This window comes from Schistocerca americana, chromosome 4, assembly GCF_021461395.2.
Source record: "Schistocerca americana isolate TAMUIC-IGC-003095 chromosome 4, iqSchAmer2.1, whole genome shotgun sequence".
Lineage (NCBI taxonomy): Eukaryota > Metazoa > Arthropoda > Insecta > Orthoptera > Acrididae > Schistocerca > Schistocerca americana.
Window position 1 is genome coordinate 249,302,029 of NC_060122.1, and position 26,227 is coordinate 249,328,255.

General features: G+C 42.8%; 1 protein-coding gene and 1 non-coding gene across 2 annotated transcripts; one reads left to right on the forward strand and one right to left on the reverse strand.

Annotated features, from left to right (window-relative positions):
• Window positions 1-510: 510 nt before the first annotated feature.
• Window positions 511-13,668, reverse strand: LOC124614054 (glycine-rich cell wall structural protein 2-like). Its single transcript, XM_047142889.1, has 2 exons — window positions 13,640-13,668; window positions 511-869 (listed from the first exon to the last, which is right to left on the reverse strand). The coding sequence occupies exons 1-2, from the start codon at window positions 13,652-13,654 to the stop codon at window positions 633-635; spliced, it is 252 nt and encodes an 83-aa protein (XP_046998845.1). The 5' UTR covers window positions 13,655-13,668; the 3' UTR covers window positions 511-632.
• Window positions 10,713-10,787, forward strand: Trnas-uga. Its single transcript has one exon. It is a non-coding gene; the product is annotated as a tRNA-Ser (tRNA).
• Window positions 13,669-26,227: the final 12,559 nt, after the last annotated feature.

The following is a 26,227-nucleotide window of genomic DNA, read 5'->3' on the forward strand; positions in this document are numbered from 1 at the left end:
GGCAGTAGAAACTCTCGACCCGTGCAGATGAGCGTTATCGTGCTGAAATGTAAGCCCAGGATGACTTGTCATGAATTGCAACAAAACTCAGAGTAGAACATCGTCGTCATGTCTCTGTGCTATAAGGATGCTTGAACCACAACAAACAAAAATTTTTCACCTATAGCTAGGATTTAAGCCTTAACAGTTTTGTACTGCAACTCTGCAGGGAGGATGCTTCAAGTGCAGAATGAAGTCTTGACCCACTATGGGAGAAGAAAGCACTTTTGCTGTTGTCTCTCGTGTTTCCATAGCAGTTCTGTGGTGAAGGGACCACTGCAACGTTCTTGAAAAGCCCTCAGGCTTTGGCTTGGCGGATACATGTAAGCTTTGGTCACGGACTCGACTACAACACGTCACCAGCAATGGTTTACCATTCTCACCTTGCAGAACACGGAGACTGGCAGTAGAAACTCTGTTAGGTTATTTCAGTCCTCAGTTAAATATTCTTTATAACGACAAAGTGATTAATACAGTGACAATTGTTATGTTTTATTAACGGTTAAAGTGTGCACAAATTAACAAAAACCAAGAAGTGACGTAGTTTGTGGGCAGTTTTTGGTGGTGCAGGAGCTTCGTGAATGAAACTTCGTTCACCCGCCAAAGCCGCGACCACCTCCGGGTCCGAAGCCGCCACCGCCGAATCCAGGACGGCCTCCTCCAGGGCCGAAGCCGCCACCTCCTCCAGGGCCGAAGCCGCCGCCTCCTCCAGGGCCAAATCCACCACCACCACCGGGCCTCCCGAAACCTCCGCCAGGACGGCCGAAACCTCCCTGGCCAAACTGCGCATGCGCCAAGGCGGCAACGCACAGCAGCAGCGTGAACAGTGCCTGCCGACAGAGGAATAGTGAATGCGTCATCGAATCAAGTACATTCAATCCAGTTGTGTTTCAACATGATTGAAAAAAAAAGTATTTACATACTTGCTGCGGAGGATGGCCACACAAACAAACTTGTCTTGATTACTGTTTTATAAATGATTACTGATTTCGACGTGAGAGGTCGGTTATCTTCAGAGCGGTTTCTCAGGTGTGGTAAAAACAACATAACACTAGCGTGTAATACTAACGTCCACTTACGTGCGATTTGACACTCTAAGAAAAAAGAAAACAACGTACCATGAAGGAATCATCTGAGTCGGGCGGAAATCGGCAGAGAAACAAATGATTAACTTTCAGAAAAACTGGATGATTTATTCCAGAGAAAGAGCTTCACAAATTGGGCAAATCAATAACATAGTGGTCCACATTTATTCGGCTCTGTATTGATTGAGTTTTTGCATGTCGTCCTGAGGGATATCGTGCCAGTTTCTGAGCAGTTGGAGCGTTAGATCGTCAAAATCCGAACATTCTCAGTTGTGGAGAGACCCTGCTGGCCAAACTAGGGTTTGGCAAACACGAAGACTGGCAGTAGAAACACTCGACCTGTGCCGACGAGCGTTATCTTGCTGAAATGTAAGCCCAGGATGGCTTGCCATGAAGCGCTACAAAACTCAGCGTAGAACATCGTTGTCATATCGCTGTGCTATAAGGATGCCATGCATGACAACCAAAAGTGTCCTGCCATGAAAAGAAATGACATGCTATCACTCCTGGCTGTTGGGCCATATGCCAGCCAGCAGAAAGGTTGGTATCTCAGCGCTGTCTGCAGTGTCTCCCGACACGTCGCCGGCCTGCAGTCTTATTGATTGAAGTACAGTTGTCTTCAGTGATTAATTCCCTTCCCACTGAGCCTGATGACCATCCGAGAAGTGTATGAAGACGCCTCAGACAGGGGTGGGACGCCTTTGGTAATCATCTTCTGCATCCTAAAGCACAGATGTATGTCAACAACATTCTACGTCCTGTTTTGTTGCCCTTACATTTCAGCAAGGTAATGTCCTCCCGCACAGGGCAAAAGACTGATTGTCTTTGTGCTTGGCAAGCGCCACCTTGGTCAGTGATGTCGCCGGAACTCTCCCCAACTGAGAACTTTCAGAGGATTATGGGCAGGGCCATCCAACCAGCTCGGAATTTTGAAGTCCCATTAAGTCAAGTGGACAGAATTTGGTACAACATCTCTCAGAATGGCGTCCGATAACTGTATCAATAAATGCCAAGCCGAATAGCTGGTTGAATAACGGACAGAGGTGGATGAACTCGTAATTGACTTGCTCAATTTGTAAAGCTGTTTCTCTTGAATACATCATCCAGTTTTTTCTGAAACTGTAATCATTTGTTTGTCTATATAGGTATATCACACCTACTGATTTTCGTCCCAATCTTATAATTTCTTCGTGGTGCGTCCTTTCTTTTGTCTTAGTGTGTATTATTTGCTTCTTAACAGGATTTACCACTAATGCTATTCATCGCAAAAGCAATAAAAATATAGTAAATTCTTTCCTGTGTGTACTTTGGGTACAGCACATGAATAATGGTGGAAATATTCGAAAACATCATCAGATGGTTGGTTGAAAATGAATCATCCTTGGATTTCAAAAAGATTCAGTACATAGAGTTACAGTTCAATGCCTCTCATAAAAGTTCTCAAGTAAAAAACGATAGGTTTCTCAAATAATGAACTAAAAGAAGTAGAAAATATATTTTTGTGGTGTATAGCTTTTTAGAGAAGTAAAATGTGGGCTATAAACGGTTCAGACAGTAGGAGAAAGCAAGCTTCTGTGATGCTCTACACAAGAATGCTGAATATTAGATAGGTAGGCCGAACATGTAAAGCAGAGGTACCGAATCAAACTGAGGATAAATTAAGATTATGGCACAATTTTACTAACACGAGAGGTCTTATGGGATCAAACTGCTGAGGTCATCGGTCCCTAAGCTTACACAGTACGTAATCTAACTTAAACTAACTTATGCTATGGACAACACACACACCCATGCCCAAGGGACAACTCGAACATCCGACTGGGGGAGCCGCGCGAACCGTGACAGGACGCTTCAAACCGCACAGCTACCCTGCGCGGCTATATTGGTAATACAAGGAGGTTTTGGAGGCATAGCTTTTGGAGGAAAAAAAGGCTCGACCTAAATGAACAGATTCAAATGTACAAATGGTAGCTACGTATAGATAAATAGGATTGACTAGATACACTCCTGGAAATGGAAAAAAGAACACATTGACACCGGTGTGTCAGACCCACCATACTTGCTCCGGACACTGCGAGAGGGCTGTACAAGCAATGATCACACGCACGGCACAGCGGACACACCAGGAACCGCGGTGTTGGCCGTCGAATGGCGCTAGCTGCGCAGCATTTGTGCACCGCCGCCGTCAGTGTCAGCCAGTTTGCCGTGGCATACGGAGCTCCGTCGCAGTCTTTAACACTGGTAGCATGCCGCGACAGCGTGGACGTGAACCGTATGTGCAGTTGACGGACTTTGAGCGAGGGCGTATAGTGGGCATGCGGGAGGCCGGGTGGACGTACCGCCGAATTGCTCAACACGTGGGGCGTGAGGTCTCCACAGTACATCGATGTTGTCGCCAGTGGTCGGCGGAAGGTGCACGTGCCCGTCGACCTGGGACCGGACCGCAGCGACGCACGGATGCACGCCAAGACCGTAGGATCCTACGCAGTGCCGTAGGGGACCGCACCGCCACTTCCCAGCAAATTAGGGACACTGTTGCTCCTGGGGTATCGGCGAGGACCATTCGCAACCGTCTCCATGAAGCTGGGCTACGGTCCCGCACACCGTTAGGCCGTCTTCCGCTCACGCCCCAACATCGTGCAGCCCGCCTCCAGTGGTGCCGCGACAGGCGTGAATGGAGGGACGAATGGAGACGTGTCGTCTTCAGCGATGAGAGTCGCTTCTGCCTTGGTGCCAATGATGGTCGTATGCGTGTTTGGCGCCGTGCAGGTGAGCGCCACAATCAGGACTGCATACGACCGAGGCACACAGGGCCAACACCCGGCATCATGGTGTGGGGAGCGATCTCCTACACTGGCCGTACACCACTGGTGATCGTCGAGGGGACACTGAATAGTGCACGGTACATCCAAACCGTCATCGAACCCATCGTTCTACCATTCCTAGACCGGCAAGGGAACTTGCTGTTCCAACAGGACAATGCACGTCCGCATGTATCCCGTGCCACCCAACGTGCTCTACAAGGTGTAAATCAACTACCCTGGCCAGCAAGATCTCCGGATCTGTCCCCCATTGAGCATGTTTGGGACTGGATGAAGCGTCGTCTCACGCGGTCTGCACGTCCAGCACGAACGCTGGTCCAACTGAGGCGCCAGGTGGAAATGGCATGGCAAGCCGTTCCACAGGACTACATCCAGCATCTCTACGATCGTCTCCATGGGAGAATAGCAGCCTGCATTGCTGCGAAAGGTGGATATACACTGTACTAGTGTCGACATTGTGCATGCTCTGTTGCCTGTGTCTATGTGCCTGTGGTTCTGTCAGTGTGATCACGTGATGTATCTGACCCCAGGAATGTGTCAATAAAGTTTCCCCTACCTGGGACAATGAATTCACGGTGTTCTTATTTCAATTTCCAGGAGTGTAGATCAGCGTGGAGAGCTGCATCAAATAAGTCTTTGGTCTCAAGACCATAACTACGGTAATCACTACAGCATGGAATTGCTCCCTATCGAATAACGTATCTCAAATATTGCGTTTATTCTCTCAACTTGTTCTAGGTGCAGCTGCCAATTTTCGACGATTCAGCAGAAAAAGTCTTAAGTAGTTTCACATCGCAACACAACTGTGCTCCTGAGATGCACAGTTCACCTTCCTTCGACAAAACGCCAGTGTGGGTTCACACGTTGGTTAATAACTTAGATGTGAGCCTTCTATAATTGGCCAGTTTTATGACATTACACGAACATCACGACTAAGTGCAATAGCTCGTCCACAAATGAGTAAAACCATCAGTGGTTTGGAGATAGACATGGAGAAGTTCTGTTTTGTGGTTACAGTGCCATTGCAAGAAAGTAACCAGACATTTCATTATTTAACATCGCGACCTAAACTGTTACGCTTCGTTGGCTCATCTCTTTCGTGTCGGATGTACTTCGTCCAGAATGGAGCGCTATATTCCCTTGCTATACCACTCACATAAAAGTAGTCATCATCGGAAAACTCTCATGTTGTAACATAGCCTCTTCCTCGTTTGTGCAGTGTGCAAACTGTAATCTCCGTTACATTTCTCTCACCAAAAACTTGTGAGTTGTAGTTCGTATTGAACGAAACAAATGAAAGTCGTTATAAATAATGCGTTCGCGTAAACATCCCAGTTCATCAGTGGCTTTTGCTCTTATCTTTCTGCACGACTTCAACGTTTCCCGCTTGTGCGGACACTGGCAGCAAGCCGGCTGTTCCTCTCCAGAACACACTACATTCAGATAATTGTGTCATACTGACTATATATTGTTAACAGTTAGGGACCCTCGCCTATGAACGAGGCTATGCAAGTAACTGAAACTGGCTTCAGGAATGACGGATTTTCAGTTACATACGCTTCCCAAGACGAGCATAGTTAAACACAATTTATCAACTATGCACACGTCAGTTGTGATGCAGTTTCCTTACTGACACTACATATGGCGACATAAAGTATATCAGTATTGAATTGCTGGGAGTGTTTGCTCCAACACAGGAAACTCAGCCTTGATGACGGTACCCCCTGAATAGGAAGTCTATAACGTCAAAGCAAACAGATACGTGGTATGATACCTACTTCAAACAACAGTTACTCAACATGGTGCAGACAAATATGTCGTTATTAATACGATACGTTTCCTGCAGACTAACTACAAAGAGACGATAAAAGAATGAAGAAGTTTATCAAATTATGGCAGCTACAGATGAGCTATATAAACCAATACATCGGTGTTACGTTTGTAACACGAGTGTTTGCAGTCTCCTTAACTACATATGTTAATGAGATTTCCCAGTATTGCAGTACGTCTTTCACCTGGTATTATAGTTTGCCTGGTGAAAGAATTGGGCTTCTTAGGCGAATCACAGATATTTCAAATACGTTTCTCAATTACGGCAACTATGAGTACCTATTTTCTTCTTACTATGTTTATGTCGGCACTTCCGTATGCCACACATCCAGTTTCGTTCTTTATGGTACAACAGCAATAACACCAGTCTCAACTAATACATCGTCGTCATCCGACCTCTACATATTCCAAGCACAAATAAGCGCTTTTCTACCCGTGTTTGGAATCTATACGGATAACAATGAATCTGTACATATTTGCATAAAGCGCTTGATCACGAATGCTTGCCATGCTTGAAGACGCTTATCACTTAAACATTTTCTTTGTATGAGAACAGTAGCAAAAATTTCGTCTTCTGTACAGTAGACAACCATTATTCGTCGTTCATTATTAAAAATAATCATTTAAGGTTCGTAGCAAAACAGCTGTGATTTGTATGAACTTATGTTTGGCGCGCAATTTGACATATCAGTAGCACTGTTTTAAGAATAAATGAAGTCGGATAGAACTTCGGGAATAGCTACATACTACCAGAAAACAAAATGTGTAATAGTTCACTGGAATGTGTTGTAGGTGTTGTGTTGGCAGAAGAGCCAACACCGTGTTACGAGGGGAGGCCGAAATGCACGCGTTTGAGCTCACGCAGGCTGGCGTGAGGAGGGAAGGACTACACTGACGGAAGGTCTGGAACATGACAAGGAATTAGAATTCAGAAAGCGGACGTAATTAGTTTGATACTTAACTTTAATCCATTAATGATGAACGTCGCTCTTGACGGTACATGATTCACAATATTATCTGTTCAGAATATGGCGCCTTGCTAGGTCGTAGCAAATAACGTAGCTGAAGGCTGTGCTAAACTGTCGTCTCTGCAAATGAGAGCGTATGTAGACAGTGAACCATCGCTAGTATAGTCGGCTGTACAACTGGGGCGAGTGCTAGGGAGTCTCTCTAGACCTGCCGTGTGGCGGCGCTCGGTCTGCAATCACTGATAGTGGCGACACGCGGGTCCGACGTATACTAACGGACCGCGGCCGATTTAAAGGCTACCACCTAGCAAGTGTGGTGTCTGGCGGTGACACCACAGTAGGAATTAGTGTGGGTTGTTGACATGACGAAGTGGGCATCTGAACAGGTGAGTACAGGATTATGTTTACAAAATCAAATAAGGGTAATGCAGGAGTGGATTAATAATGAATAAGAAAATAATCAGCATTGTGAATGGATTACTGTAGCGAAGTTAGGTACAAAGGCAGCACCATTCCTTATAGTACAAGTTTATATCCCTACTAGGTTCGCAGATCATGAAGAAATTGAAATAATATATGAGGTAAAATAAATTGTGTAGATTTTTGAGGGAGACGACAATTTAATACTGATGGAGGACTATCATTCAATAGCAGAAAAAAGAAGGAACATAGTAGGAATACATGGACTGGGAGAAGGGAGTGAAAGGGGAAACAGCTTAGTAGAATTATGCATGGAGAAAAGTTAAATCATCATCGTTTGCCGGGGCCTTTATCCCACTGCAACACGGGGTCGGCCTTGTTACTATGGATTTGGCGATGTTAGTGTCGCAGGGTGACTGGATGCCTTTTCTGTCGCCAACCCATACCCTGCGCCCCCCCCCCCCCCCCCCCCCCCCGGTACGGAATTACTGTGCCCCAGTACCCCAACTGTCTGCGTCTAGTGCAAGCCATGAAATACTGCCAACGTTTTTTTAAATGTCTGCGAGTCGTGGAACTGTGGCGGGACGTGGGGACTAGCCAACTATTCACCTATTCGGATGTGTAAAACCGCCTAAAAACCACATCCACGCTGGCAGGCAGACTGGCCCTCGTCGTTAACCCATTGGGTGGATTCGATCTGGGGCTGGCGCGCCTACCCGAGTCCAGGAAGCTGCGCATTAGCGCTCTCGGCTAACCTGGCGGGTACGGAGAAGAGTTAAATGACAACTGATAGTTTAAGAATCATCAAATGAGGGCAATTAGGGAGAAAACACCTGGGGACACCGGAAGCTTTTAATAGATTGTACAGGATGATTCAGTTTTGATATAACAAAATGTAAGCGATGTCGAAAGTTGCAGGAATAGTTGTTCTAATGACTCTGACAGTGCATCTCTTCTAATACAAGCTCTTTGCTTTCCACATTTTGGGAGGAGGGAGTATGGACCAAAACAAGAAATGTCCTGTAAACATGGCCTCTAAAGTGCATAACTTAAGAGCTCAGAGCACTCATCCAACTTTATTACTGCAAAACCTATCTCTTCTACAGAACAAGTGTTCACAGCTCTTAGGGCATTCATTTTCGAACTCATGTGTGATAGATAATTCTTTCTTGTTTTGACCCGTAATACCTCTTCCCAAAACATGGAAAGCAAAGAACTTCGAGCAGAATAGGTCCACTATCAGATTTATCAGCACGAGTATCGCTTGTAACTTCCTGTTCGGTCGTTTCCGAACCACGATCCCTTACCTCAAATTGATTTACTATCATCCCTGAAGGCAAAAGGGTTAGAAAGAGATTTAGAGACCACATTTTAAACTACAAAACATTGGTTGTGAAGTGAACTTTGAAACTGAATAAATTGCTGAATAGGAAATTAAAGATATGGGCTGTGTAAGTCAAACCAACAGAGTGTAGCTGAGATTTCCGAAGAGAGCATTAGAAAACAACTCACTGCAACTTTGAAAAGGCATACAGAAGACGACGAACGAGTAGCTTTGAGATATGGATAGTGAAGAGAGTAGTGAAACACCTTTATAAAGAGACAAAACTCGATAGAAATCCTATGAAAACGCACAAGACAGTTAATTTAATTTACGAAAGGAGAAAACGTAAAATCCCGTCAAGTAAAGCAGGCAAAAGGGAATACAGACGTTTCAAAATTAGGCTGGCAATGCAAAGCCGCACAGCAGAAATAGGTAGAAGAAAATGCTTGTCTTTGGGAAACACAGATGAAGCCTACAGGGAAATAAAACAAATCTTCAGAAAAAGGAGAAGCAGCTGTACCAATATCGGTATTAAAGAATTCAGATGGCAACCCTGTATCAAGCAGATAATGTAAGATTGAGAGGTGGAAAGAATAAATAGAATGGTTATACAAATGAAGCGAACATTTATTATGGAAAGGGAAGAGAAAGTAGTGAAGTTGGCGCGGGAGATATGGTACTGCAGAAGGATTTGAAACAGCACTGAGAGGCCAAAGTCCTAAAAAAAAGGCTAGTGGAGTGGACGACATCCTGAGAATTATTGAGAAAAATTTTAGTGAACAAAAAATAGGAAGTAATAATCCCACGACTGTTCGCTAAGAGCGCCACTGTTCTCCGGCTGCAATTCTTGTTGTGTGTGATACGTGTCTCCAAGATGTTTCAGATAAGGTGTTTTCCTCTGTAACTTACAATACAAAATAATAAGCTCGATGAGCTGCTTGAAATCAGTTAGATTGCAGAACGTATCCTTACACTACTGTACATAACGCACGTCGGAATGCATGGACAAACAAGGTTCTGTCTGCGACGTGGAATAATCAACCCCAGATTACTTCGAAAAGCTCATCGAGGGAGCTAGTCGCTCCTGGCACCAGCATTGTCGCATCTCGTCCGTAGGTCGTTTAGAAGGATTAGTGAGTTCTGCATTAAGGAAAATGGGCACTCGTGTTTACATCTCACTTTAATGAACATTTCAACACCGGAGCATCCTTCTGGAAACAGCAGTTATGTACAGCATGTTGCAACCACCCTTAAAACTTCGAATGTTTCTATCTCCATACATTGACAGTAATTTGGATTAAATTGATGTGTATGCGTTTCCAATACGCCAAATGCATTTTGGGAAAAAGTAATGTTCTATTTTTAAAAAATCTAAGCTCGTTGGTGTAGTGCCCTGGAAAATAATATTTTAAGCTATGAAACTTCCTGGCAGATTAAAACTGTGTGCCCGACCGACACTCGAACTCGGGACCTTTGCTTTTCGCGGGCAAGTGCTCTACCAACTGAGCTACCGAAGCACGACTCACGCCCGGTACCCACAGCTTTACTTCTGCCAGTATCTCGTCTCCTACCTTCCAAACTTTACAGAAGCTCTCCTGCGAACCTTGCAGAACTAGCACTCCTGAAAGAAAGGATATAGCGGAGACATGGCTTAGCCACAGCCTGGGGGATGTTTCCAGAATGAGATTTTCACTCTGCAGCGGAGTGTGCGCTGATATGAAACTTCCTGGCAGATCAAAACTGTGTGCCCAACCAAGACTCGAACTCGGGACCTTTGCCTTTCGCGGGCAAGTGCTCTACCAACTGAGCTACCGAAGCACGACTCACGCCCGCTACCCACAGCTTTACTTCTGCCAGAGAGCTTCTGTAAAGTTTGGAAGGTAGGAGACGAGATACTGGCAGAAGTAAAGCTGTGGGTACCGGGCGTGAGTCGTGCTTCGGTAGCTCAGTTGGTAGAGCACTTGCCCGCGAAAAGCAAAGGTCCCGAGTTCGAGGCTCGGTCGGGCACACAGTTTTAATCTGCCAGGAAGTTTCATATCAGCGCACACTCCGCTGCAGAGTGAAAATCTCATTCTGGAAACATCCCCCAGGCTGTGGCTAAGCCATGTCTCCGCTATATCCTTTCTTTCAGGAGTGCTAGTTCGCAGGAGAGCTTCTGTAAAGTTTGGAAGGTAGGAGACGAGATACTGGCAGAAGTAAAGCTGTGGGTACCGGGCGTGAGTCGTGCTTCGGTAGCTCAGTTGGTAGAGCACTTGCCCGTGAAAGGCAAAGGTCCCGAGTTCGAGTCTCGGTCGGGCACACAGTTTTAATCTGCCAGGAAGTTTCATATCAGCGCACACTCCGCTGCAGAGTGAAAATCTCATTCTATTTTAAGCTATGTTCGCAACTCTGGAGATTAACTTTGCTTACTTTTACCTATCTAAATAAATATTCCTTTTACTTATTATTTTGTAAGTTAGTGATAAAAATGCCGCATCCGAAACATTTTGTTAATGATTAATGAAAACAACATTTGCTGTATTTTTACACATTTATTGTGTTACGACCGAAGAGAACATGGAAGTAACATTGAATTTATCGTCCCGTCGACATCGAGGTCATCAGAGACAGAGCACATGCTCGGATTGTGTCAAAGAGAAGAAGGAAATCAACTGTTCCCTTGAAAAGTAACAATCTTGGCATTTTCCTGGACCGATTTAGGGAAATCACGGAAAACTTAAATCAGGATGGCCGGACGCAGCTTTGAACCTTATTCCTTCCGAATGCGAGGCCAGTGTGCTAACCATTGCACCACCTCGCTCCGTCGTTTTGTGAATGGTTTCGTTTCTTTGAACATCTTCAGGTTGGCGAGTGGCGCTGAAGTCAATATACATTATAGATCGTCTGTGATATTGAAGACAACATTCAAGAACACTGACCGTAAACATAATCAAGAATATCCGAAACGCTCTGCATTTGTGGTTTCACGCGTGTTACATTCACAAAATGAGACTGTCTCTTTGTACCTACTACATTCACAAACACACACACACACACACACACACACACACACACACACACAACTGCACTGTATAGTGCGATGTGACTACTGAGACACTCGTTCGAAAAGTGCTTCCCATTGATGGGCCAACGTGTAAAAATGTAGTCTCAAAATGTATTCACTATCTGTTCCAAATAAACATCAAGAAAAATCTAAGAAAATTCTAGGCTGTTAACTCTTGGTCTTATTCACCTATGCAACAGTATTTTCTCTTTCCGTACTGCCACAAAAGATTTCCTTCCCAAGCACTGACAAAATGTCCCTCATATTCTCTGCAAATGATGGTTTGTGCCCTTACTAATAATTGCACTGACGCGGAGGTACATTGTAGTACAGTTACATTTTGCAGTATCAGCTGATGCTTAATCCCTTAATGACATGCGTCGCGAATCCGCATCATACCGAAGCGACGCTAATGAATGGAAGGTAAATTGTTTTTGAGTGCCAATGAGTGTATCTGCAGTTTCTACGCGATGTTACCAACGCATCTGTGTTATGGTCTCCTGAGTGTTTAGGGAACTCCTTGAGCGACTTGCCGTTCGCGCCATTGTTCGCTACACGCACACATACACACACACACACACACACACACACACACACACACACAAAGTGAATCAAATTTTGATGTAACAAACTAGTTGCACGTGTAAATAAACACGAGAAAAACTTTATGTTTAAAATACGCACCAGTGGGTGCTTATGTGCCTTCGTCAGCGCGTGAAAGAGATGAAATCATGTGAAGTGAAATCAAATATCTTGGTTTATTTGTACCACCAAATACTTCAATTTATTAAAAGTTTCTAATAATTCGTTTGAATATTCGATCTCAACACTCTTTTGACTGATTACTTTCAGGTCGAAACTGACTGCAATATTTCGCTTCTTATTCTACTTAAGGTTAATTGATTATATCAATACATTTTTAATGCAACCCAAAAGTTAAAGTTGACTACAACCCTCTATTCTGCTCATTGTAAAGCTCCTTGGTTTCATTCATGGTATAGTCACCTTTATTGTGATGTGTAAATTCTAATCAACTAATGATACTCTGAAGCATTTATTTTAATAGCGATGGATCCCCAGATTTTATACTCCACGAAATTGAGATGGAAATTTCAAAGGTAGGTACCACATGCGGAGAGGGATGTGGCAGATCCAAAATTCACCTTAATAAAAACAATAGTCTGTTATAATTAAGATTCTGAATAGCATTACCAGTTAGTAAATAGGGAAAAGAAATCAAAAATGAAGAGAGATAGGCCTTCAGCCAGCAAAGAGCCAAAACTACTACGCAAGAAGCATCAGGGCCCAGCAAGATCCGTTCCGCACAAATTGGTGCAGTACGTCATTTGCCTCACATTACAGCCAAATTGTAAAGGACGCACAATATTCGTACGCAGTAAGTGTAACTGACGTTCGTCTATGTCAAAACATGAGAATAAACCGATTCCAAGAATTTCACGAATACGGCATATTTTTGTTATACATACTGATTTAACATGTATGCCACCATGTGTTATTATTTTTAATAATGTGAGTCCTATCTATGTATCATCAAAATTTTAAATACGTTTCTTTTTAACAAGTGAAGTGTTGTCAGTGTTTAATTTCTGAAATGCCTATGGTTTCAAAGATGCGAAATACATAATTACACCTGACAGGTGTAACATATCTTAGATCTGACTTTATGTACCCTATAACTATCTGTTACTAGTTACGGAAAATGATTTTTCTATTTCTTCTTGCAATCCGAAATTTGTTCAGGTATTAAGAGGATAAAGTTTTATTGTTGTTCGATATGATGTGATTTAGGACAGTAACTATTGTAAGCAGATGATCAGCAACTAAGCAGCAACAGCAGACACTCAACAGTAGCGTCAGACAGCTACAAAGCAAATATAAAAATAAGTTCATCATAATGAAACGATAATTTTAACGCTCTTGAAACGGTCAGATGGTGACATGTCATCTGCCGACGCGAAAAGCCACACTAGATTCGTCTCCACTAAAGCCTGTGGCAACGGTCAGTAAGTATCTCCAAGTGAAGTGTTGACAATCACGGCAACGAAAATTTATTCGTATATGCGTGGCGAAGACGCAGAGGCACTCACCAGTAGTTTAGCCATGGCGTGGTTCGCAGCTAGCAACACCGTGTGGCGTTTAGCGGCCGAACGTGGCTTATATACAGTATCGTAACCTTGTAGGCTGTTTAGTAAATATTAACTGTCCAAACAGTGTACCGGGTGGATTGTTTTCGCGACTTCAGCGGGGATTTCCTAGCCGTGGTGCTTTCGGGAAGCTACAGGTGTCAAAGAAGAGTCTCATTGTCTTGTGGAAAAGCAGACATTTCCATTGGCGTGTTTGATATGCGCTCTTGTGAGCTAATTCCTTGAGGCTAGCGGACCCCTAAATTTCTGATCTTCGAGATAAAACATCTTCTGCAACAAATTAAATATGTAGATATTATAATGAAATATTTAATTGGCCTTTCGAGTGTTGCGCGAAGTTTGTGACAGGGTTCACTCAGTTTAGGAAAGTGAATGGTGCTCCACATTCTAAAGCTCATCTCCAGTTTGGAGAACGCAAAAATTGTAGTATGCGGCCGCGTATGCAGGCTGATTTTCGTTCTTCTTCTGCAGTCTGTTAAGTAAGAGCGTGATTGGAATTACACACCGATGGTAAAAGATATCGCCTTAGTTCTTCCCAGCCCAGTAGGGGGAACTTTTGTCCTTCATGAATTGTCCATAAAAGCATTAGCTTACTTAGAATTTTTTGCTGAGATACACAAGAAGAGACTTGAGTACAGATTACGCTTAGCGTTTTGGGGCTGCAATGCTCTGCAGCCACCCCAAAGGTCCGAAAATGAGTCACGCCGGAGAGTCAGAATATATGGAGAACTCGAAGTCATTTGTACAAAAGAGGGTAGTACGCCATAGCTTGATTTAAAACGTGTACGTCTTTGAAGAACGTGTCTCAATCGGTAAAGTGACTTCAAAAGCGGAAAAATGATTGTTAACCTTTTTTGGAGAAAAGGCAAGCGCAAGAAAAATTCAGTTTGAAAGAGTTGTCAATGCAAATTCGAGGCAATTGAAGGTCTCTTTCGTGTAAATACGCGGAAAACTTGTTTTAGGGCATGCCTGGGATTGCGGATCACTGGACGTATTATTAATTGTAATTGCATCATTCTTTCGTTCTTATATTACGTATGGATATGATTTAGTTTGCTGTCAAATACATTTCCCTTCTGATTGACCCGACCACGATCATACTTGACAGACTGTATATTAGCATCCTTTTCTATATTTGCATAAGTGTTGTGTTTTATGTGTAATCGCTAATTCTGTCTATGAGAGTACAAGGCGGAGTTGTTTTGATAGACAGGGAGAAATTTGGTACTGAAGCAACTAGCATTTAGTGACGCGGAGGCAACCGAACTACCATCTCCATCCTAGACTCCGATCATTATCAACAGTGACGCATGGCTCCAAACGACACGGTCATGCAGAGATATTTAGATTTTAATTCTGGCGAACAGGAACGGCACATTGACACCTGCCGTATTTCGGAAAATGACGACAGTCTATTCCACCATGAGTATTTCCAAATTATTTTTCATTTTATTGTCATCTACACCTTACTTCGAGAGTATGCTGTACATATGACTGATAATTTTTGTGTATGCCGTGTATGATAAGAGTTTATTGGGGTACCGGATAGTGTTCCATACTTGGTCCTCACTTATAACATTAGCTCACTTATAACATTAGCTGTGGGCAGCCGGATATAATAATAAAACTTTCTCTTAGCACTGCTGCAGGTACGTTGACTGTGGCAATATTTAAAACACTTTACGTGGAATGATTTCTATTAAATTTGTGTTGGATACCCCAGGGATGGTTTTTGAACATTTATTATTATTTTCGTTTTCTTACCATAACGACTTTTTGTTTATTGTGTATAGATCATATTCTGCACATAACAACTGAGATTTCCATATTCACAATTATTTCCTAGTCTTTTACGCTAATCAAAGGCTTCAGATCAGCTTGTTATTTTTGTTCCTTGGAGGTCGTCTATCCCAAATACGGTGTTTACGTATGTTGCTATGAATTTTTATTTTGCTTGCGGGTGAGCTACACCATGTAGGTTCCTTGCTGTCTTTTTATATATCTTACACCGTTTCTGTAACTTTTTACATATCGTGTTTCTTGTACATCACTGCATACTCGTATTTTCAGTTGGATCACATCTGATATTTTCCCATTTTAAAAATTTACAGTTGTTTGAGACTGTGTTCTTTTTTCTATTGTTGAATTATAGTCCTCCATCAGTATTAAAATTTCGTCTCCCTTAAAAATCTAAACAATTTATTTTACCTCATGTATTATTTCAGATTCTTCATGATTTGCGGACCTAGTAGTGATATAAAAACTTGTACTATAAGTAATGGTGTTGCCTTTGTACCTATCTTGGCTACAGTAATCCATTCACATTGCTGATTATTTATTTTCTTATTCATTATTAATCCGCTCCTCCATTACCCTTATTTGATATTGTGTACATAGTCCTGCACTCGGTTGCTCAGATGCCCAGTTCGTCGTGTCAATAACACACACTAATTCCTGCAACACATTCCGGTGAGCTAATACACATGTTTCTATTCTGGTAGTATGGAGCTATTCCTGAAGTTCTATCAGATTTCATTTTTTCTTAAAACAGTGCTACTGATCTTTCATATTGCGTCCCAAATATAAGTTCATACAAATCACAACTGTTTTTGCAACGAACATTAAGTGTTTATTTTTGATCATAAATGATACTGTGTGGAAGCCGAAATTTTTGCTGCTGTTCTCTTCAATAAGAAAATGTTTCAGCGACAGTTCAGTAGTTACTTTAGAAGATTCCATCTCTCTCAAATATGGTAATAACCACACTTATGATTACTGTGAAACATTTTCCCACTGTGTGATTTTATGTTCTTTTACTTTTATCTATTTTATGATTTGCGGACCTAGTAGTGATATAAAAACTTGTACTATAAGTAATGGTGTTGCCTTTGTACCTATCTTGGCTACAGTAATCCATTCACATTGCTGATTATTTATTTTCTTATTCATTATTAATCCTTCCAATTTTTTGGTGTATACATTCGTAGGGTGCTTTATATGTGTTTTGTTCCTTTTATGATGTTGAAGTGGTGTGGTATCGTACATTTTATATCAGTTAAGTTATTATGCAGCGGCATTATAACTGTGTAAGCAGTATTTTGAAACTGGGCCTGAAGATAACGCAGGTGCAGCGTTGAAAATACGGCTGTGGTGTTCAACTTACATTATTTGCATTATCAGCCGCTTTCCCACGTCCACCATAAGGAAGGACTAATACAAGTAGTTGAGTCTACCACTACAGTACTAGAGTCTCTTAGAGACATTCTGTTTCGGAAGTAGACAATGAAAGAGCAAATTTACCACTGACTATAATGTTCAAAGAAAAAGTGTTTCCCTATTTTGGAACTAAAGTTTCCAAAACAAATGTTTCCCTCGACAGGGTAGTGTACGCATTCTAGAGCTTCCAGATAGATTAAAAATTCATCTGATCTTGGTATCTATGAGAACTTCCAACTTAGGTATCCAAGAAGTCTTCGCCTAAAGCGTTTAGGTAGGAGACAAGTAAAGCCATATTAAAGCTTAATTCCAGCTGTGAGAGGTGCTCAAATGCCTTAGCTCTAATCGATGTTGCCGGACAAAAAGCATGGTCCAAATCTGTATCTCAGTCCAGAAGTTACTTTGTCTTCGAGTTGAATTTTAGTTTATTCCTGTATAAATAACGTTTAAGGAAACGGGACACGACACTTCACTTTCCAGTAAAACACACATACTTTCATACCTCACATATACATATCATTTTAATTTTCAGCTGGAGCAGCATCCTCAACAAAGAATGATAAATGATTAAGTAAATTAATATGGTTCGAATCGCCAGGTCCCGACAAAGGTACTTTTTTTTTGGGGGGGGGGGGGGGGGTTCCCATTGTTGTAAGCCGGAACTGCTAAAGTCCTCCAGTTTATTACCAGTTGGGACCCCCATTTGTCCCACAATCAGCTTGTCTGATAATTGACTGAGTAGAACCACGACTCTTAACAGGTTGGATCTCAAACAGCCCGCTCAGTTCCAGGAGGGGAGAAGAAAAAGAGAAAGAACAAAAGAGACAGAGTAATAGAGATTCGTACATCAGCTTTGGGAACATTGTGCATGTCGTCCGACAAATCATTTGTATTTTTTATACACAGAAACAAATACACTTTCACATGAACGACTTACATTTTTTTATATGGAAGTGTAGTAACAGAATTATATTGAAAATGGTTCCTATTCCTCGTTTCTGACCAAGGTTTACTTAAGGTTTCCCTTGGTTGTAAGACATATGCAAGGACTGAAAAGCACCTCCAAAATATTCTCAACTGCAACTCACTCCGCCTCACTACCCGCTCTTCGCTTATTTGACAGAAACGTCCCTGTTTCTCCAATGGGTCTTCACTCGAACAAACCACTCTGTCTTCATGGGAATGAAACTGGGAAAAATTTAGAAAATTAACTGCCAGACGTCAAACCTAGACGCCTGTAGCTGAAACTAGGCTGTGTTTTAGAATCACTTTCCTATTTGCGCTCAACATTCAGACAAACTAAGCCAACTGAGCACCTATCATGGTTGGACAAAACATTCAGCATGTCAGTATCTTTCTCCTATCATCATCATCATCATCATCATTTAAGACTGATTATGCCTTTCAGCGTTCAGTCTGGAGCATAGCCCCCCTTATACAGTTCCTCCATGACCCTCTATTCAGTGCTAACTTTGGTGCCTCTTCTGATGTTAAACCTATTACTTCAAAATCATTCTTAACCGAATCCAGGTACCTTCTCCTCGGTCTGCCCCGACTCCTCCTACCCTCTACTGCTGAATCCATGAGTCTCTTGGGTACCTTGCTTCTCCCATGCGTGTAACATGACCCCACCATCTAAGCCTGTTCGCCCTGACTGCTACATCTATACAGTTCATTCCCAGTTTTTCTTTGATTTCCTCATTGTGGACACCCTCCTGCCATTGTTTCCATCTACTAGTACCTGCAATCATCCTAGCTACTTTCATATCCGTAACCTCAACCTTGTTGATAAGGTAACCTGAATCCACCCAGCTTTCGCTCCCATACAACAAAGTTGGTCGAAAGATTGAACCGTGCACAGATAACTTAGTCTTGGTACTGACTTCCTTCTTGCAGAAGAGAGTAGATCGTAGCTGAGCACTCACTGCATTAGCTTTGCTACACCTCGCTTCCAGTTCTTTCACTATGTTGCCATCCTGTGAGAATATGCATCCTAAGTACTTGAAACTGTCCACCTGTTCTAACTTTGTTCCTCCTATTTGGCACTCAATCCGTTTATATTTCTTTCCCACTGACATTACTTTCGTTTTGGAGATGCTAATCTTCATACCATAGTCCTTACATTTCTGATCTAGCTCTGAAATATTACTTTGCAAACTTTCAATCGAATCTGCCATCACAACTAAGTCATCCGCATATGCAAGACTGCTTATTTTGTGTTCACATATCTTAATCTCACCCAGCCAGTCTATTGTTTTCAACATATGATCCATAAATAATATGAACAACAGTGGAGACAGGTTGCAGCCTTGTCTTACCCCTGAAACTACTCTGAACCATGAACTCAATTTACCGTCAACTCTAACTGCTGCCTGACTATCCATGTAAAGACCTTTACTTGCTTGCAAAAGTTTGCCTCCTATTCCATAATCTTGTAGAACAGACAATAACTTCCTCCTAGGAACCCGGTCATATGCCTTTTCTAGATCTATAAAGTATAGATACAGTTCCCTGTTCCACTCATAACACTTCTCCATTATTTGCCGTAAGCTAAAGATCTGGTCCTGACAACCTCTAAGAGGCCTAAACCCACACTGATTTTCATCCAATTGGTCCTCAACTAATACTCGCACTTTCCTTTCAACAATACCTGAGAAGATTTTACCCACAACGCTGATAAAAGAGATACCTCTATAGTTGTTACAATCTTTTCTGTTTCCATGTTTAAAGATTGGTGTGATTACTGCTTTTGTCCAGTCTGATGGAACCTGTCCCGACTCCCAGGCCATTTCAATTATCCTGTGTAGCCATTTAAGACCTGACATTCCACTGTATTTGATGAGTTCCGACTTAATTTCATCCACCCCAGCCGCTTTATTGCACTGCAATCTATTGACCATTTTTTCCACTTCCTCAAATGTGATCCTATTTCCATCATCATTCCTATCCCATTCTACCTCGAAATCTGAAACATTACTGATCGCATTTTCACCTACATTGAGCAACTCTTCAAAATATTCCCTCCATCTGCCCAAGGCATCCACAGGATTCACCAGCAGTTTTCCTGACCTGTCCTAAATACTTGTCATTTCCTTCTTACCTCCCTTTCGAAGACTGCTAATTACACTCCAGAATGGTTTTCCAGCAGCTTGACCCATAGTCTCCAACCTGTTTCCAAAGTCTTCCCACGATTTCTTCTTGGATGCTGCAATTATCTGTTTGGCTTTGTTTCTTTCTTCAACATAACTTTCTCTGTCTACCTGGGTTCTGGTTTGTAGCCATTTTTGATACGCCTTCTTTTTCCTTTTACAGGCTGCCTTGACTGTATCATTCCACCAAGCTGTTTGCTTCATCTTACTTTTACACACTACTGTTCCAAGACATTCTTTAGCCACTTCTAGTACTGTGTCCCTGTACCTTGTCCATTCCTTTTCCAATGACTGTAATTGACTACATTCAACTAACTGGTACCTTTCTGAGATCGCTGTTATGTACTTGTGCCTGATTTCCTTATCCTGAAGTGTCTCCACTCTTATCCTCCTACAAATGGACCTGACCTCCTGCACTTTCGGCCTCACAATCCCAATTTCACTGCAGATTAAATAATGATCAGTGTCATCAAAGAATCCCCTGAATACACGTGTGTCCCTCACAGCCTTCCTGAATACCCGATCTGTTATTATATAGTCAATGACAGATCTGGTTCCCCTGCCTTCCCAAGTATACCGGTGAATGTTCTTATGTTTAAAAAAGGAGTTTGTGATTACTAAGCCCATACTGGCACAGAAATCCAAGAGTTGTTTCCCGTTCCTGTTGGCCTCCATATCCTCTTCAAATTTACCCATAACCTTTTCATACCCTTCTGTTCGATTTCCAATCCTGGCGTTAAAATCACCCATGAGCAGAACACTGTCCTTGTCCTTTACTCTAACAACTACATCACTGAGTGCCTCATAAAAACTATCCATATTATCTTGATCTGTCCCTTCACAATGCGAATATACTGACACAATCCTAATTTTCATGCTAGACACTGTCAAATCTATCCACATCAGCCGTTCGTTTACATACCTTATTGCAACTACGCTGGATTCCATTTCTTTCCTGATGTAAAGCCCTACACCCCATTGTGCTATTCCTGCTTTGACTCCTGACAGGTAGACCTTGTATTCTCCCACTTCCTCTTCTTTCTCACCCCTTACCCGAATGTCAGTAACAGCTAAAACGTCCAGCCCCATTTTACTTGCAGCCTCTGCCAGCTCTACCTTCTTCCCAGAGTAGCCCCCATTGATATTAATAGCTCCCCATCTCATTACCATTTGTTTGCCAAGTCGTATCTTTGGAGTCCCTGGTTTGTCAGTTAGAGGTGGGACTCCGTCACCTCCAAAGGTCCGAGGCATTTTGCTCTGATTGTTGCCAGCATCATATTTAAAGTACCAGGGAAGCAGTTTGCTAGCCTTACTTGCCCCGAGTCCCATTGGGTTTTACCCCTAACGGCTGAGGGACTAACCGGTGGATTTGGTAGTCTTTGCCGTATGAGCACAAAGGTGACCACGACTCAGAATATGTCCGAGATGCCAAGCCTTATTCCAAAGTAACTGGTATCCCGACTGTCGGGACCACTTACTTGGCCACTCATACGTTGCCCGTGGTTCATGAACTAGGACATGGCTACAGGAACCCACACCATGAACCACTATCTTTCTCCTATATTAGCAACAAATTTTAAGTGAAACTTGTTGGCAGACTGACACCTTGTACCGAATGGAGATATGAAACTGGGATCTTTGCCTTTCGCTGGCAGGTGTTCTACCGACTGAGCTATCCAAGCGTGATTAACGACCCCCCTTCACAGCTTTACTTCCGCCAGTAGCTCATCTCCAAACTTCTGGGTCCCTGGTTCGAATGGTTCAAATGGCTCTGAGCACTATTGGACTTAACATCTGAGGTCATCAGTCCCCAAGAACTTAGAACTACATAAACCTAACTAACCTAAGGACATCACACACATCCATGCCCGAGGCACTATTCGAATCTGTAACCTTAGCTGTCGCGCGGTTCCAGGCCAAAGCGCCTAGAACCGCTCGTCCACATGGGCCGGCCCTGGTTCGATTTCCATGAATCCGTGCCGAGTGAAGATTGATTCCGGAGATTTTAAGCTGTCATGAAGTTCATGGTTGGTGTCCTTCAGCCACTGCTTTATTGATCTCTCAAATAGACGTGCCTTGTTGGTCTCACTAGGTCACTGATGATAAACCGAGACCTTTGGAAACACTGTACTAGCTGATGCAGCGACTCTTTATAGCAACGAATTCGAAATAGAAAAGGAAAGTTAAGTATGCCATGCTGATCTGTTATCGCGTAACAGTCTCTAAAGTTTCACGGACATAAACCCACACAATCTAAGGCATATAACTTCCCATCGTTAATAATCTATGTACGACCGACATAACAGACCTCCAGTACTAGGCAGACATCTTTGTCGAACCACTCTGAGGCATTTCAAGAGCAACAGAGCGTTCTTTTTTCGTGTTGCACAGCTCTTCAATTACAGGTACAGTAGTCGGGTAAATGGGGCTACGTTTGATGAACGTCCGCAGACGTACCACGATTTCCATTTCATATATACGAGGGGCGTTCAGTAAGTATCGTGACACATTTTTGGGGAAAGCAAATTGGTTTAATTCAGGATTCCAATACATTATTTCCCACTCTTCTTGTAACAAAACCCTGTTTTCAGCATAATCTACGCTCAACGAGACAGCCTTACGCCACCTTACTAGCAGGGCCTGCTTGTCTGCATGACACCACTCTACTGATCCACGTCGGAGCAGACATCCTCCCCATCATCTATAGATTGCAGCTTCCATTGGGCCAAAAGGTGAGAGATCCGGGCTGTAGGAAGGACAAGGAAGAACAGTCCAGTGAGATTTTGTGAGCTCCTCTCGGATGTGCAGACTTGTTTGTGTGAGGCCTGAGAAGAAGCTCGTTTCATTTTTATGAGGACGAACACGCTGTAGTTGTTTCTTCAGTATCACGAGGGTAGCACAATACACTTCAGAGTTGGTCGTTGCACCACGAGGGAGGAATAGCTCCTTGAGAGTCCCAGAAGACCGTCGCCCTGAGTTTACCGGCCGCGGGTATGCTCTGAACTTATTTTTCGGTGGATATATGATGTTGCAGCACTCGATGGATTGCCGTTTTGTTTCCGGTTTGAACTGATGAACCCAAGTCTCATCGCCTGTGACGATGTTCGACAAAAAAATTTCAAGATCAGCCTCATAACGCGTAGGTAACTCTGCACAGGTGATCCTTCGTTGCCCTTAGTAGTCTTTCTTTAGGCGCCGATGAACCCAGTGGACACATACCTTTGAGTACCCCAACTGCTGAACAAGTCTGTCATCGCTACCAACAGAGACGTCCAGTTCAGCACAGAGATATTTGACTGTCATATGTCGATCACCACAAATGAAACTGTCCGCACGTTCCAACACTGCAGGAGTCACAACTGTGTGCGACCGATCGGCACTCGGGGAACTGGACAGTTTTGCGCGTCCTTGTTGAGATAAAGACAGACGCCTCGCTCAACGACTCACCGTGCTTTTGTTCACTACCAGGCCTCCGTAGGCATTCTGCAAGAGACTATGAATATATGTTGCTCTGGTTTTCCGCCAAAAGAAATTCAATAACAACTCTCTGGTTTGAATGCACCTCCGTCAGAGATGCCGTATTGAAGACTACGTATAGAGCCGTCACCTATCGGCACTTCATGCAGCAGAAATATCCCGCATTTTTTCAACCGAAATTGGCTGAGAAAAAAAAAGTGTTGTATTAGTTACTGAACGTCCCTCGTATATACAAAGATATCACGAATCTTAAGAGCGACTAGCATTTAGACGCACTAACATCATTACACCACCTTATACTAATATTGATACCAATGATCATTTAATACTACCCGTTATTACACGAATCGAGTGAGGTGGCGCAGTAGTTAGCACAATGAGCTCACATTGTGTAGAACGACGGTTCAAATCCCCGTCCGGCCATCTAGCTTCAGGATTTTCGTGATGTCTCTAAGTCGCTTTAGATAATACAAGAATAGTTCCACTGAAAAGCGCACCACCCATTTCCTTCCCCATCGTTGAAACAATTCAGGTTTGCATTCCGTCTCTATTGACCTCGTCGTCGACACGAGCTAAACTCCAATCCTCCTGCTTTTATGTTCCTGTGCTTTGCACTCTCGGTCGTAATGTTTCGTGAGAGAAACAGTACTTCCGGTACAGCGTAGAGAGGAGTCATCAGTATTAAAGCTTCTGCCATATGTTTTCTGTCCAGTACTGAACAGGAGATGAGGTGATGCGTTATTTCAGGTTTTCCGGTGCAGGGTCTTTCATGCACCTGCTGTTGACCATTGCAGAAGACCTTTGTGGCGGCGGCACTACCCCAGCTGAGTATCTGACCTCTGTCAAATGTGCAAACATCTCGGTTAATGCCGCTATTCTGCACCATTCCACCACTACACAAAACAGTCGCGAGCCATACTGAGCCAAGGCATACAACTGGGGCGAAATGATCTCCAGCTTGACAATGTCTCTAGTTTAATTTCTCCCGGTTTACAAACGAATAATATCATGTGGAACCAGTGAGTGTTGCTTTTGCCAGGAACTGAGGTGGTACTTTAACAAGGAGTCTGCTGTACTTATGACGATGATTTCGTAGCAAAAACAAAGACAAAAAAGGGAAGATAATTGCCACGTTGCATGATAAGTTAAAAAATTTTGCGTGAAGTTGTCAGATAAGAGAACAATACAACTATGAAAACCACCCACAGAAGGGTTTGCTAATGTGGTGAACAGCTCCATTCGACAAGGAACCGATGTAGGGGTACGAGGCCGAAGTAAGAGCCATTTATCTGAATAGTCGATGTTAAATACCATTCTGGGCGTTAAAGTGTGGGCTAAAATATTGGTCTGCTGGCAGTGCGTTTGACTAGTATTCAAACACGTCCTGTGTAACGGACTCGAATCCAGCCGCTGCTTAGATTTTGAATAAAAGTCATCAGCTACGGAGGCTTAAGATTTCCGGTATAAGGAATCATACTGGCTCTGTCAACGGCCTTGACGAGGAGTGAAAAGGAGCAAATAGAGGTTCAGGGCACTCTCTCGCCCTTGCGGTGGGAAACTGTCTCTAAAAGCGGAAGAATCAGCAGTATCAACGGCATGAGTATGCAGAAGGCGATGGAAACCGCTGCATTAAAAATACATAGATTGTATCCACAGGACACGTGGCTTGCAAGTGCAAACGTTTCTTGATGATCTCTCCACTGGTAAAAAATCCCGGATTAGTTCCCCATTCGGATATCAAGGAGAGGATTGGCAAGATACACAGACTGAATAACTAACTAATTAGTAACGTTCTACGCGTCGAAGTGTAGATCGTCAGAATGTGGTTATGAACTGAAATGGAAAGTAGATAACGATTTCTGGTCAGACTCGTCAGATGAATATATGACAATATCAACAACAGCAGAAAATGCTATACCTGGAGTAAGGTTTGTTATGTGTAGGAAGGTATCGCAAGAGAGAGTGAGTTACTGTGAGCAGTCCAGTGATAGGGTAGTTCTCTTCAGAACCGACAGCAAAACCAAAGCCAACAACAAGGTTTGAGGCATGCATATCAACATCACAAGTATAAGTGTTCTATGAATGGCATAGTCTTCAGCGCATGGGACTACTACGATATTTAGCAAATATATTGCTGCTTAGCAAGTCAAAAATTACACTTACGTTCACTATACATGTGCGTTTTTTGAGGTGTGGTATGATATCTGGTTCTCAGATATTTGCTTGTTGGATCGTACTTCTTACTGCTGCGACGAGCAATTATAGCACGAGCAGCTTTTGTAGTTTGTGGTATCTATATGTCATGCCATGAGATGTTTTTTTGTGCTCGTAGGCGTACTACTTTCACAGATATGTAAAGGTTGATAGGGATGTGGGTGACCATATCATGGCCATCTCCTACAACAACTTTTAATATTTGTAATTAAAGCCTCATTCTTACACTTTTTAATTTTCTAAGATGTTCCGCCTTCAGTGATATTATAAGACCCCTTTTCAAATATTCCATAGGTATTTAACATTTTGAAAGTTATACTTTATTTCATATTAAATCTCTCTCTAGATGACTTGGAATATACAACAATATCATGCTTTTTACTATGAATACATGTGACGTCGTCTTTGACTCTATGGTGTCTTTTATGAATACTACGGGAATATTTGTGTTTTATTTTACTCTATATTGTAATTT